At 43.1% G+C, this 16,162-nt stretch overlaps 1 protein-coding gene across 3 annotated transcripts in view; it reads right to left on the bottom strand.

Annotated features, from left to right (window-relative positions):
• The window catches only part of ANK2 (ankyrin 2), a 648,838-nt gene that overhangs the window by 270,478 nt on the left and 362,198 nt on the right, over window positions 1-16,162 (bottom strand). Inside the window, exon 1 of one of the 3 annotated variants that reach the window (XM_077278806.1) lies at window positions 1,143-1,292. The exons of the other annotated variants lie outside the window; for them this stretch is intronic. Within the exon in view, the coding sequence (XP_077134921.1) occupies window positions 1,143-1,277 (135 nt within the window). The 5' untranslated portion in view covers window positions 1,278-1,292. Of the gene's footprint in view, window positions 1-1,142; window positions 1,293-16,162 lie in introns of those variants that run through there. 3 annotated transcript variants of the gene reach the window in all.

Genomic DNA, 16,162 nt, shown 5'->3' on the forward strand with positions numbered 1-16,162 from the left:
TCTTGTGGTTGTTGCTATACATAATGCATGTAATAATGTGTGGTCACAAAAAAAAAATTTAAACTTCATCAAAATGGCACCGGTAGTGCCTGCACAGTAGCATTTATTGAAACTCAATAAATGCTACTGCGTAGGTGCTGCCACTGATGCCATTTTGATGAAGATATATATTTTTTTACCCCACCATAGTATAGGAATAAAGCATAAATGCATATAGGCATATTAGGCATGTATCATGCTACAGCGAAGGCGCCATTTTGCTGAATGTAAATATTGTTTTGTAACCCCACAATAATATATGCAGTATGTAAAATAGGGAGCCGGTCACTGAAGGATAAGTGTCTTGTCATAAGCCCATACAGATGCATATGTAAGCAGAGCACCACACAAAGCCCCCACAGGCCACCCATAGCCTTGCCCACAGGCCGCCTCGGAGCACCAGAATCTCATTAAGACTTGCGTGTGTAATGCGAGAAACTTACGCAAGTCTCTCCAATCAACACCCTGCACTGCCGCTGGCACTCGGGACTGGAGTGTGCGGCTGCATGTATTTCTATGCAGCTGAACGCTCTGGTGCCTAGTGCCGGCGGCAGTGCCGGGTATTGATGGAAGAGACTCTCGCATTAAACACGCAAGTATGACCCCGGCCTAACTAAAAACAACAAATAAAGATTAAACAACCACAAGATGGATTTCATCACCCAGGTATACAACCTTACAGTGTCTATAGGTTACTGAGCAAAATCCTGATGACAGGTTTCCTTTAACTTACCTATCACAAATTATTATGAAGAATTACATTCTGAAGGACATGGATTGCTTCACTAACACAGAACATTTTTATTCCTTCTGATAATATACATTTTATGTTACGGTGTATATAAATAAATGAAATGGTTTTGAAATGCTAAACACTTTAAACCACAGAAAAATGATAAATATTTTATGCAGTTACTGCAGTCTGCATTTTTCCTATAAGTTCTTTAAATTAAAGAGTACTTTCTATAATCTACCTATCATCCATCCTATATCACTGATCTATCTATCTATCTATCTATTACACACCCATCCATGTATCTATTGTAAAGAAATCACTCACCTAACGTCAGTCTCCCGTCATTATCATGACCTGATGTACTCACCATAGATTCCGGCTCTGTTATTTCTTCAATGTTGTACCCATAGTAGTCCAAAATTTTCTCCAAATCACTTATATTTCCAACATGACCAATTGATTTCCCGGTGTGACATGCCTGGCAGAATTGTGCATTGCCCATAACTATTTATCCCTAAGCTATGGACTTGTCGGCAGCATCAGACATCCACGGACATCCAGCGTTCACTACTTCTCCCAGTTTGTCCCTCTGCTCACTGGAGGATCTCTGGGGATTCCTCTCCAACAACTGCGGTCACCACTGGGTGACCATTTCCAATTCGGGCACTCTCTGTCTATTTTTACACCTACTAGGCCAGTTATGCGTGTAAATGGCGTTAGGAGGGGGCAGCCTTCTCTGCACATGGAGTCACAGCCTGCCAGTGTGAAATGCCTCTCTGTGCCTGTGAGCCCTATTGAATTACTCACTGGGGGCCATGTTTTGGTTTTTTTTCCCCTCGCTGTCTTTCTGATTATGTAACAAATGCCACTAATAGATTACATTTTTCTCAATCACGCTGCCACAAATCTATTTCATTAAATTATTAATACAAATAGAAGTTAGTATAATCGGTACTGAATTATTACATATACAGTAAACACAAACGTATTATATTATAAAACTTTCATACTTTTTTGTTCAAGCATACGGAAAAAGGAGTATACGTAAAGGGATTGCCTCGTAATACATGTATGGTAATCATTTATGCATTCTTCCTCCAATGAAGCCTATTTTATTGCTCCATAGGCAGTGATTTTGATATATTATTATTATTATTATTATTATTATTATTAATAATGTTCATAGTAAGTTATCCAACTTTTGAAAATCCTTGTTACATACTCACAATATTACAAAATTAAACTTTGGAAGTGAATATATTTAGCACCCCTGTGTAGTCACATACAGTTACATATAGCACAAATAACGCCAGAGAGTTGCAAAATCATGTGCTGTTTTTTGTTTCTTTTTTTTAATAGTGGTCAACTTGGAAAAGACAGGAGCAAAATTAAAAAAGGACACATCGGTATCAGGGCAAAGAACCTGAGAAAGGCAGTACAGACCTAAGTCTGGTAGAGCTCTGCAATACAGAACCTTCAGAAAGGCGGTACAGACCTAAGTCTGGTAGAGCTCTGCAATACAGAACCTTCAGAAAGGCGGTACAGACCTAAGTCTGGTAGAGCTCTGCAATACAGAACCTTCAGAAAATATAAATATATGGTATCAGGCTCGGACTGGCCTATGGGATAACAGGAGAATCCTCCGGTGGGCCACCGTGTAGGAATGAGCCACCACCCTCTTATATGAGGAGCACTTGGCACAATACACTTGATACACAGGTAAAGGCAACATCTTATTAATTTAACAATCAATACAGTTTATTACTATAACATTTTGTGAATGAGGATAAAGTTTTATTTGCATGTAGCTAAAAAGTCCAACCTGTATAATATATACACGAGATATACAGGATGCCGCTACGTCTTGGCAATGTATCACCACCAGTGAGGAGGGCAGTGGTTTTACAGCTCAAATAGAAACTGTTCAGTACACCCTACATGTAGTAAAAATGACCTGGCATTGGCAATATAATTCTTCAGGTTGATATGACAATGTCAGTATGAAACTTATAAGGTTCATTTATAATTTGGGGTAAAACAAATTCCGAACTTTGTAAATAAAAAATAAAATTGGTTTAATTTGCCATTTTCTGGGACCTATAACTTTTGCATTAATTTGTCAAAGTATTGGAAAAAATTGACACATTCCCCAAATGCAATTTTGACATGAGAATGATTAGCGCAGTTATTTTGGGAATAATGAATGACCTCTGGATGTTTCCTTCATGCTCCTGTACTCCAGATTAGAACGGCTGAATTTAATGAAACAGTGATTGACATTCTTGGAGCTCGCAGACCGCACTGTTCAGGTCTCTGCACTCACGGAGGACAGAGCAAGAAGAAGGAAACAGGACCTGTTCATGTGCACTTTTACTATGGAAAGCTCAATTTATTCAGAAAGGAAAAAATTAAATATATTCCTCAAAAATATTATTTCATATATGTGTTTATTGGCGTATGATCCTCCTACATTTGTCCTGTGTAGCAATTAATTTTCTAGAATCTTCATTCACAACTATGCATCCAATTAGAATTTGTCTATACGCTGTCCTTGCTCTCACATATTACAGAAATACTTTTGGCTATGCTCCTATTGACTTCAATGGAATTATTCTGATGGCAAAGCTTTTCGGTGAGCGGCTGTTCTATTACTCTACATTTTTTAGATTTCAACACAAAAAAAGATATACAGCATTAGATGAAAGCCCTCCCTGCACAAGCCTGAGATACGGCAACATCTCTGCACTGTTCTGGAAATATCGCTCAGTATGTGCAGAAATTAGCCCCTAACTTCTTCACTACAGGATGTACAAAATCTCTATCACTAAGAGTAAGGGTACAACATGACAGGGCATCTGTCAAAACCGGATTTTACATTCGGAGGCAGTGGAACGGCTGCACAGGTAATTGTCCTCTATTAATAAAAGAAAAGGATTCCTTTTTGTAGAGAACAAACGTGTTAATCATGAATAACTGAGAAACCGTATGCAAATCAGTCTGGAGGTGCACTGAGGGCGTGTCACCTCAGTTGGAAGAAGCGGCTGACATACATAGACCCGCCCTCAGTGCACTGCCTCTCCGTTTATCTCCTATGAAGCATATTCCAATGGATCAGTCACAGGTCTCATGCAGACGTCCTTGGCTCTTCACCCGATCAGTGGCTCTCGGCGGGTCTCCTGACCTGAGCGTGGCAGCCTTATAGAAATATATGAAGCCGTCATGCTCTGGTCAGGAGACCCTCAGCCAGTCTGTGATCAGAGAGCCACGGACGTCTGTATTAGCCCTTAGTATGTTTTTAAATGTCTCATTCTCCCAGGGCCCAGGTCCATGGCTCTCACCGCTGCAGCGTCACATCTACAATGCTGCAGTCAGTCACAGAGATTTACTGCCCAGATGACGTAGATGGCATGAGCTCAAGTGATTGACAAAGCACTGCTGATGAGATGATACCGCTGCAACTGATCAGCAGACCAGGGAAATGGCAAGAGGAAGTGCTGAACTCCAAGAGGGCGAGTAAGAGATCAGTTTGTTATTTTATACATAGGTGAGTCTATAGGCCGAATCTTTGAAATGTGAAAACCCCTTTAAGCCTCATTCAGACATCAATGTTTTTCACATACGCAAAAAAAAAAAAAATGGTACAAGTGTTTTCTCATGTATGGCTAAATAAATGAATTAGAATGTTTCTCCTCTCTGCTGTAATGTTAATCATGGACAGCACACAGATGGAGACCGATGGCACACGTGTGCTGTCTGTGATATTCATGACTTGTATACTTGTATCGGTACTTTCATCCATGCTGCCAGAAAAAGACGGACATGTGATTGTGCATGAACAGTCCCATAGACTATAGTGGGTACGTGTGCTATCCGTGAAAATCATAGACAAAACACATACGTACAACATGGCTGAGGCCTAAAAGCTGATCGAATACTGATGAAGAATGGACAAGTCAACAACATGGGGAAAAAATGCACACACTACAGAAACCAGAGGGAGAGGATTTCACACCAAAGTTCGGGTCCCGATTGACTTCCATGGGGTTTGGATTAAAGTTCGGGTAGAGTTCTGGTACCAGAACCAAACTTCCACAGGTCCGCTCATCCCTAGTAGTTAGGGTTTGTGCAGACGAGCGTATTTTCGGTCCAAGTGCAATCCAACAAAACAATGTATCACACACGGTCAAATGTTATGTCCAATTTTTTCCTCGGACACAGGCTGAGTCGCAGTGTGCCCAAGTTTGATCCAATATTCAGATCGCACTCAGCCATGAAAGCCACCGAGTCGGTGGAAATCATCGGACTGCACTCGGATGACATCTGAGTACAGTCCAGTTTCCACAGACTGACAGAAAGGAGATGATAGATAAACTCTATTCTCCATCCTCTCCTCATCAGTTGGATCACATTGTGATCATACTCTGATCAGACTGCTCAGAATTTCATTTCCATAACTGATGAGAGAATACACGTCGTCTGCACATAACCCTACAGCACTCCTTACTAAAGACAACTTTTTAAAGATTTCCGCTTTTGGAACACTCCTTTCCCTGGCTGCAGTTTGTTTAAAAAATCAAGCTGCGCCTTACTCACCCCCCCAGGTTCAGCATTGAGCCTCCGCTGCGATAGTGTGACAACCAATAAGGCCCCTTTCACACATCAGTTTTTAGCCATCAGTCGCAATCTGGCAAATTTTGAAAAAAACGGATCCGGCGACTGATGCCGCCGGATCCGTTTTTTTCTCATAGACTTGTATTAGCGACAGATGGCCTCACGTTTCATTCGTCGTTCGCGAGATACATGGAAAATTGTTTGTCCGGCGGCCGGAGACAACTGACAAAGTAACGTTTTTTGTGTATGTAAAAAAAACGGACAGCGACGGATCGGTCACCGTCCATCGTTTGTTCGAATGGAAGCCTATGGGCGCCGGATCATCAAATGACAGAATCCGGCAACGGATTCAGGTTTTGGTTTTTTTTACTGAGCATGCTCTGATCCAATTAGCCAGATCCGCCAGTCGGATCCGTCCAAAAAACGGATCTATCGCATCAGTTTTTCACAATCTGCGACAGATCCGTCGAGCCAACGGATTGTGACTGACGGCGAAATACTGATGTGTGAAAGGGGCCTAAGCTCAGCAGCTTTGCCTGAGCAGAGGGCACAAGTGACTCACAGCTTACTGACTGGCTGCAGCGCTGTCAACGTGACATCAGCGCTGCAGACAATAACAGACACCTGACTGGGGGAAGGTGATTAAAGAATTTTTACATTTTTGTTTTAACAAACTGCAGCTGAGGGAAAGGGGATTTCTGAAAGCGGAAAGGGCCTTTGACAAACACATAAATGTGAATTTAGGTGTCCTCTAGATGTGATCTGAGCAGATAACACGTCAGTAATATCAGGCATGTTTTATGCATTGTAGAGATTTCCGACATGATTCTCCTACCACAGTGATGTGCTCCCTGCGACTCCCCGCGCTGCGCACACGCCGTATCCTAGCAACCAAACATTCCTCCACACATCCAGCAGCCATTACATAAGAACAGGTAGCCGACATGTATATCCGCCTCGTTCCCTCCCCTTACATCTGTCTTCAGATTCTGATTGTGAAGTGCCCAGGAATATGCGGACACTAAATAAATAAAGCCCACAAATATTATCAGTGTTTGTCTACTATTAAATACATGAGGCAACAGTGCAAAAACAGAAACTTTACACCATGACTATTAGCATTATTGATGTGATTACAGCGCATCATGGTCTTCACCGTGATAATTTGTAAGATAACGTAATGCAGTCTAGTGTTACTGGTACACTCACCGCTATTGATCAGATATAGGCCTCGTTCAGATGTCCGTGATTTTTCAAATACACAAAAAATGGTCTGAGATCCCTGAGTGTTTTGGAGTTTCATCCATGTATGTCAGTTTTTACCCTCAGAGTTTAATCCATGGGCGTAGGGCAAGCATGGGTTAAATAAATAAAATGTGAAAAGCAGGGGCTTTGTGGGGGTCAAAAGTTTAAAGGGGGGTGGTAACAGTTAGAGCGGGCCTGTATATGATTATAGAGGGGGTGGGGGGTACTAAACGGCATGCAGACACCAAGGACAAAGTTCCCGCTTTGTAATTTGGGGGCTTAAGTTATGTTGACTCATTGGAAGTAGTGAATGGGGGAATCCTTGGGTCATTTTGGCAAACAGTGGTGAGGGGGTTCTTGGAGTTGGTGGCAAAACTGTGATGTGGGGTGTACATTGGCTGGATAGTAACTTCCCCTTTATGGTCGGCTTTTGGTTAACTGTCTGGTGAATTTTGGGTCTCTTCAGGGTGGGGTCCCTGGGAGTTGGTGATATGGAAAAAGGTTTGAAAGGGAATCTGTAACCCCAAAATTCGAGCATAAGCTGCGGCCACTGGCATCAGGGGCTTATCTACAGCATTCTGTAATGCTGTAGATAAGTCCCCGACGTATCCTGAAAGATGAGAAAAAGACATTAGATTATACTCGCCCACGGGCGGTTCCGATTTGGTTTGGGTCCGATGAGTGTCGCGGTCCGGGTCCAGCGCCTCCCATCTTCATGCGATGATGTCCTCTTCTTTTCTTGAAAGAAACTGCAAAGTACTGCAGTGCACAGGCGCTGGGCCTCTCTGACCTTTCCCGGCGCCTGCACACTGCAGTACTTTGTCTGTCTTGTTGAGGGTAGAGCAAAGTACGCCTGCGCAGGAGCCGCGGCAGGAAGAAAAGAAGAGGACGTCATCGTATGAAGATGGGAGGCGTCGGACCTGGACCGCGACACCCATCGGACCCGAACCGGGACCGCCCCTGGGTGAGTATAATCTAACTTGTTTTTCTTATCTTTCAGGATACATCGGGGCTTATCTACAACATTATAGAATACTGTAGATAAGCCCCTGATGCCGGTGGCCGCAGCTCAATCTCGAATTTTGGGGTGACAGACTCCCTTTAAGGCTACAAAGGTGCCCCTGAGCCTGTGGTCACGGCTGGGTGTAATGCTGGATGGTTCATTATTAGTATAGACTAGATGGTGGCCCGAATCTAACGCATCGGGTATTCTAGAATATGTATGCATATAGCAGCCACATAGTATATAGCACAGGCCACGTAGTATATAGGAGCCATGTAGTATATGGCAGACAAATAGTACGTGGCCTGTGCTATATACCATGTGGCTGCTATATACATACATAAATATATATTGTAGAACACCGATGCATTAATACAGGCCACGCAGTATATAACAGTGGCCACGCAGTATATAACAGTGGCCACACAGTATATAACACAGCCCAAACAGTATATAACACAGACATGAATAGCATAGACTAAATGGTAGGGTGAGACATGGGGCGGTACTATATCCCCTTATATAGTTTCCTATTTTACTCCGTGGGTAAAATTATACAGCGTCCTACCTCTGTATTATTTCAACCACATGGCGTTCAGTGGCGGTGCATCGCCATTGTTACACGCAGGTGTCTCCATATCAGCGGTGCTGCATTCTCCCCTGCAGCACACGTAATGAGAAAGGACGCCACCGTCACTTCCGGTTTGCGCTGCCCGATACCATACCCATTGCGCACGCGCCGCTCCAGTTAAGAGGGAGTAAACGAAAGTTCCCAAACAACGGAATGCCCGTTCTCCTAGGTACCACGCTCATCATAGTATCATAATGTCCGCCCTCAATTATGTCCTACTTATCGGCGATGTATAGAAACATACAAACATACAGTATAAGTAACAAGGGCTTTGGAGGATGTCACTACTATTTTGAGATATACTGCCCTTATATAATGCTCCCAAATAGACAAAGGGGCGGGTCTCAAAACAATATCATAATAAGTATGTTATTTACAGAAAAGGGAATACCAATGTGGCCACAGATGTACTTTTAGTGATATCCAAATATAATTATATGAATGTTACTTATTACCAAATGATGGAAAAATATATTTTTGCCACATAGTAAGGACGGTATACTGCATGAACAAAATTTACTGATGAGCCAAACTGCAGATATGGCAACAAATTTAGATTTAAGGTAATGAGGAGATATGGCAAACTATATTCATACCATCCTAAATAAATAGGGCGCAGCAGTCATATAGAAAAGTTGCCATTACCCCATAGAGGGAGCGTATCTCAGAAATTATATAACATGAACCCTATTATTTCCAGTAATGTGGGACAAAGTAGAAATAGGTAAAACGAACAGCATATAAGGAGTAGATAAGAGATATTATTTAAGGAAACCATATACATTGGGGAACAATACGCCCCCTTCTGACAAAGCGGTCCATAAAGTAATTATTCTCAATTTCTGCCACTATTATTTAGGCCAGAGAAATAGATGTTTGTAGGATACAGCAATGGCTAATATCCTACTCATTCCTTCTTAGTAGAAGGCCTACAATCTGTTTTATTAGCTAGACATTTCTAAAGGACAAGGTCCTGACAAACACCCTCTGAAAAAAAGCAGCAATAAACTCTAAACTATATGGAATTTATGTTCAAAGAAAGCAACTATAATTTAGTTGCTCATTTAAGCCATATGGATGGCATGTATTGAGGCGAAAAATCCACCTGGATTCCCTTTGAAGCAGAATCCTATCATAATCTCCACCTCTTCTCGGTGGCTTCACTTTCTCGATGCCCTTGGGTACTGCCCTTGTCAGGGCAGGAGCAATACAGGGGCACGACTGGGGTAGTATAGTGATCTCCCTTCTCCCCCTGTCCCCTTAAAGCATCAATTGGCTCCTGTCAAGCATTTATCATCAATTTGGTGAGACAAAACCATTTTTTTATTCAGCACTGGTATGCACTGTTTGCACTTTATCACATTTTTTGTGTCCATAAAATGTTTTTAGGATAATGGTATTAAAAGTTATGTTTTAGTTATTTTACAAAAGGATTCTCTTGGCTATTCATGTACGTTATTTTCTGGAGATTGTTCAGTAGTGTCAAGAATTGATACACCTAGCTTGTCAGAAGTATATAACACAGCCCACATACTATATAACACAGCCCACATACTATATAACACAGCCCACGCAGTATATACGGTAGCAGCCACGTATATAACACAGGGCACGTAGTATATAGCACAGTGCACGCAGTATATAACACAGCCCATGTAGTATATAGCAGCCATGTACTATATAACGCAGCCCATGCAGTATATACAGTGCCTACAAGTAGTATTCAACCCCCTGCAGATTTAGCAGGTTTAATAAGATGCAAATAAGTTAGAGCCTTCAAACTTCAAACAAGAGCAGGATTTATTAACAGATGCATAAATCTTACAAACCAAAAAGTTTTGTTGCTCAGTTAAATTTTTATAAATTTTAAACATAAAAGTGTGGGTCAATTATTATTCAACCCCTAGGTTTAATATTTTGTGGAATAACCTTTGTTTGCAATTACAGCTAATAATCGTCTTTTCTAAGACCTGATCAGGCCGGCACAGGTCTCTGGAGTTATCTTGGCCCACTCCTCCATGCAGATCTTCTCCAAGTTATCTAGGTTCTTTGGGTGTCTCATGTGGACTTTAATCTTGAGCTCCTTTCACAAGTTTTCAATTGTGTTAAGGTCAGGAGACTGACTAGGCCACTGCAACACCTTGATTTTTTGCCTCTTGAACCAGGCCTTGGTTTTCTTGGCTGTGTGCTTTGGGTCGTTGTCTTGTTGGAAGATGAAATGACGACCCATCTTAAGATCCTTGATGGAGGAGCGGAGGTTCTTGGCCAAAATCTCCAGGTAGGCCGTGCTATCCATCTTCCCATGGATGTGGACCAGATGGCCAGGCCCCTTGGCTGAGAAACAGCCCCACAGCATGATGCTGCCACCACCATGCTTGACTGTAGGGATGGTATTCTTGGGGTCGTATGCAGTGCCATCCAGTCTCCAAACATTACGTGTGTGGTTGGCACCAAAGATCTCGATCTTGGTCTCATCAGACCAGAGAACCTTGAACCAGTCAGTCTCAGAGTCCTCCAAGTGATCATGAGCAAACTGTAGACGAGCCTTGACATGACGCTTTGAAAGTAAAGGTACCTTACGGGCTCGTCTGGAACGGAGACCATTGCGGTGGAGTACGTTACTTATGGTATTGACTGAAACCAATGTCCCCACTGCCATGAGATCTTCCCGGAGCTCCTTCCTTGTTGTCCTTGGGTTAGCCTTGACTCTTCGGACAAGCCTGGCCTCGGCACGGGAGGAAACTTTCAAAGGCTGTCCAGGCCGTGGAAGGCTAACAGTAGTTCCATAAGCCTTCCACTTCCGGATGATGCTCCCAACAGTGGAGACAGGTAGGCCCAACTCCTTGGAAAGGGTTTTGTACCCCTTGCCAGCCTTGTGACCCTCCACGATCTTGTCTCTGATGGCCTTGGAATGCTCCTTTGTCTTTCCCATGTTGACCATGTTTGAGTGCTGTTCACAAGTTTGGGGAGGGTCTTAAATAGTCAGAAAAGGCTGGAAAAAGAGATAATTAATCCAAACATGTGAAGCTCATTGTTCTTTGTGCCTGAACTACTTCTTAATACTTTAGGGGAACCAAACAGAATTCTGGTGGGTTGAGGGGTTGAATAATAAATGACCCTCTGAAAAGACTTTGTTTATTTTTTTTGAAAATTGTGAAAAGAAATAACATTCTTTTTTGCTGCAGTGCATTTCACACTTCCAGGCTGATCTACAGTCCAAATGTCACAATGCAAAGTGAATTCCAAATGTGTAAACCTGCTAAATCTGCAGGGGGTTGAATACTACTTGTAGGCACTGTAGCAGCCACGTAGTATATAACACAGGGCACGTAGTATATAGCACAGCCCACGCAGTATATAGCACAGTCTCGTAGTATATAACACTGCCCATAGCAGTGTGGGCACCATATCCCTGTTAAAAAAATAATTAAAATAAAAAATAGTTATATACTCACCCGCCGGGATCCAGCGAAGCTCTGGCCATGCGCGCGGCTGCCGCCATCCTCCGTTCCCAGTATGCATTGCAAAATTACCCAGATGACTTCTGGGTAATTTCACAATGCATCTCTGGGAACAGAAGATGGCGGCAGGCGCGAGCGCATCGTCGGACTACGGAGGGTGAGAATAGCAGGTTTTTTTTTTTTATTATTATTTTTAACATTAGATCTTTTTACTATTGATGCTGCATAGGCAGCATCAATAGTAAAAAGTTGGGGGGACACAGGGTTAATAGCAGCGGTAACGGAGTGCGTTACCCGCGGCATAACGTGGTCCGTTATCGCTGGCATTAACCCTGTGTGAGCGGTGACCGGAGGGGAGTATGGAGTGGGCGCCAGGCACTGACTGCAGGGGAGTAGGGAGGGACTAATCGGACTGTGGCCGTTGCTGATTGGTCGCGGCAGCCATGACAGGCAGCTGGCGAGACCGTTACGGAATTTGCTGACAGAAAGATGGAAGTACCCCTTAGACAATTATACTGTATATATAGATTGGTTTCCGCCAGGATTGGGACCTCCAAGAACCTCCTGGCTTTCAAGTAATGTATTGTTGTAATGTTTGTATAATAAAAGGCCGATTTGGCCAATTAATCCAAAGAACGACAAGTGTTTTATTGGGTCAGGATCCGCGGGACTAGGGTGGTGGTGTGAAATGGTTGGCTGGTAGCCGGGAGGACAGTCAGAGGGAAAGCCTCTCCAATACTGCAGTCATGGTACATTTATACCCATCAAAACCACTGTTGGAGCACGCATGAGATTCCCGGACGTCTGAATCAGGCATTAGTCTTTTGTGCAGGTTTTGAAGCCAAAACCAGATGTGATTCATAAGGCCGGTTTCACACGTCAGTGGCTCCGGTACGTGAGGTGACAGTTTCCTCACGTACCGGAGCCACTGACACACGTAGACACATTGAAATCAATGCATCTGTGCAGATGTCATTGATTTTTTGGGGACCGTGTCTCCGTGTGCCAAACACGGAGACATGTCAGTGTTCGTGGGAGCGCACGGATTACAAGTACCCATTAAAGTCAATGGGTCCGTGTAAAACACGTAACGCACACAGACGTTGTCCGTGTGCAGTCCGTGTGCCGTGCAGGAGACAGCGCTACAGTAAGCGCTGTCCCCCCCACGTGGTGCTGAAGCCGCCATTCATATCTTCTCTGCAGCAGCGTTTGCTGTAGAGAAGATATGAATAATCCTTTTTTTTTTTGTTTCTGGTGTTTAACATAAAGATCCCTGTCCCCACCCCCCTCCCACCCCCTGTGCGCCCGCCCGCTGTTATTAAGATACTCACCCGCCTCCCTCGCAGTGTCCTGTCCTGGCCACAGCTTCTCCTGTATGCGGTCACGTGGGGCCGTCCATTACAGAAATGAATAAGCGGCTCCACCCCTATGGGAGGTGGAGCCGCATATTCATGACTGTAATCGGCGGCCCCACGTGACCGCTCATACAGTAGAAGGTGCGGCCAGGACAGGACACTGCGAGGGAGGCGGGTGAGTATTTTAATGCCGGCGGCCGGGCGCACAGGGGGTGGGAGGGGGGTGGATGCCCTAAAGTTTATTTTAAACACATAAAAACAAAAAACAAAAAAAAAAAAAGATTTTTCATCCCTTCTCCCCAGCGAGCGCTGGAGAGAACGGATGAATGGCGGCTTCAGCACCATGCTGGGGGGACAGCGCTTACTGTAGCGCTGTCTCTCCTGCACGGTCTGTGTGGTACCCAGGCGGCACACGGGTGCCGCACGTGTGCCACACGGATGGCCTACGTGAGCTCACGGACACGGATAACTCCGGTACCGTTTTTTCCGGTACCGGAATTATCTGGACGTGTGGGACAGGCCTTAGGGGATATAAGCATAAATGGCAGATTTTACTTCCCTCATACTTGCTCTGGTCTAAGATACTCCTCACCTTACAGTATAGATAGGTGTTGTGGATGGATTTACCCAATATTCACCATTCATGATAAGGAAAGTTTATAATATGTAAAAAAATACTGTATATGGCAAGTCCTTTACTTTCAGTCCATTTCTGTTATAGGACAATTGTGGCATATTTATCTTGTTAGATGTTCCCAAACCCTGAATTGGCCAGCCTGCTTATCGCACATCAGATGTCACAGTCCTGTTCTTTTTGAGTAGATGCTTCCTCGGTTGTATCCTCCTGCCGCTAGCAGAGGCAGTATTCAGGAGCTATCATAGGACTACATGTAAGTCCCAGGTATGAAGAACAGTGACGGGAGCATCCATATCTCATCGGCCATGCTCCCTGGCCCCCAACAATTCACACTGGACTTAGTTTCAAAATGAATAAAACACTATAAAGCTGATAGTAATTCAACACTTTCCATACATAACTTGCAGAAGAGGAAGAACAAAACTTCCCCTTCTTTCTACTCCATGATTGCTTTTGAGGATGACTAATGTTCAAAGGAAAAGTTCTGCTGACCATCCTCTGCGGATACATTCACCTAGGCACTACAGAGTGCTAGCATTGTTCCTAAAAGCTAGGACAGCTAGGCTCACAATAGTAACCCACTATTTATGGTGTAATACATACTAGGCTGCTGACAGGTGATGATGCTCCAGGGTATGACATGATTACTGCATCTCATTCTGATGTATTTTAGATGTTGTTTTTTTTTTAGAATGTAGAGAACAGAGCAAACTGTACCGTCATAGGAGTCACTGTCAATTAAATCAAGCAAATTAAATAAAATACATATAGTTATCACATGGAACTACCGTATATATTACCATAGGCACTTTAGAAAGTAAAAGAATGGAGTTGGGATATCATTTTTTCATCACAATTTCAATCGGGTTGGTCATAATGAAAGAATAAAACTGGGCATGCTCTCAATGCTAGGATGAGAAAGGAACACTGACATACAGGTCCATCTGGCATTTGGCGGAGGAGATTAGTGGTCCCTGCATTGTAAGCTAATCCCAGAGGGAAAGGCACAAAGGAAGAATAAGAGGAGTAACAAATAGGGAAAAAAAAGCAAAAAACGGCCTGTGTCCATGTAATACATTAAGATAAAAAACAACTCACTGAAAGAAGCTGATGGCAAAAATTGTGAACTGTATGAAATCTTGTCAGGTGTGTAACGCCATGATAGATCCAAGATCGTAATGTCTAATATACACATACAATGCGTAAATGATGAAGCTCCACATTACGGGGCCTGTGTGTGCCTTAGGGAGGATTTAATTATATTGAGTGAGTGGTCTTTCAGTTGTGAATTAAAGATGTGAATCAATTGCAGATGGTTTAAGGCTACCTTGGAATAGACAATGCAGACACACTAGAAGGTTCACCCTAAAAATTGTGAACAGTTTGGGTTCCTGGGTGGGTGCACAAGCCAAATTCGAAGGCTCTAAATAAGATTGGCTTCTATTCTATTCGTTTTTATGAGTGTTGTCCCTGGTTTCTGAATAAGCAATAAAGGCTTCATAGACATTATTGCAATGCAAATACTTTTATTCCACCTTTTTTTCTTTTAAGAAATCTCAAAGACAGTGGTAAATTATTTCCCTTTCTAAAGGAAGAGAAACAGAAGCAAACTCAACTGTAAAGTATAAATAAATCTTTGCAACTAAATAACTACACAGAATACAAATATCATGGCCGCATAATGCACAACCAGCGTGTAACTAAAACGAGCTCTCGGCAGAAGCTAAAAAATCCCCCCAAAATAATAAAACTAATTGTAATTAATCTCATACACTGTATGTCTCGTACTCAAAGACACAATCATAAGTCAACATCCCCAATATCTGTGACTACAGAAATGACATCTGTGTAAAAGGAGCCACAAGCTGCTACATGAAGACAAATGTGAAACGCTCAGAAATACTTGATGGGCGGATAGATTAATAAATGAAAGGCAGGAACAAAGGAAGAACCTCAGCTGTTCAGACATAATCACTTGATCGGCGCTCAAGGAAACAAGCTTCGGGCACTATTGGTAAATGCTGACGTAACCAAAGCCTTCATTGCATGGACATGCCACCAGTCAGAAAAGGAGGACAAGAGTAAGTATAACTGAGCTAAATTCAATTCTGTATTTCTAGTCTTAGGACCCCAAAAAGTAACATCCAAAATATTTAAAGACTTGTTGTAAAGTCATTAAAAACATAAGTGACTATGGTCCCAAGCACAAAAGGTGTAGAGCGCCCCTACTTCCCCACCACTAATGCCATGCGATCTGGGACAGGAGATCGCCTTACATCCACCTCCTACTTCTGCTTGGGGAAAAGCGTTTCTGCATCTGCAGGTGGTAATGATGTGCCTCAATAAAGACTTAAATGTTGCTAGAGAAACATACGGTATACTGTTAGGGTCCCCAACCTTCTTACCTCGAGAGCAACATTCAGCTCTAAGAGAGGGTCATGAGC

The sequence above is a fragment of the Ranitomeya variabilis genome, chromosome 1 (genome assembly GCF_051348905.1).
Source record: "Ranitomeya variabilis isolate aRanVar5 chromosome 1, aRanVar5.hap1, whole genome shotgun sequence".
NCBI classification, from domain to species: Eukaryota; Metazoa; Chordata; class Amphibia; order Anura; family Dendrobatidae; genus Ranitomeya; species Ranitomeya variabilis.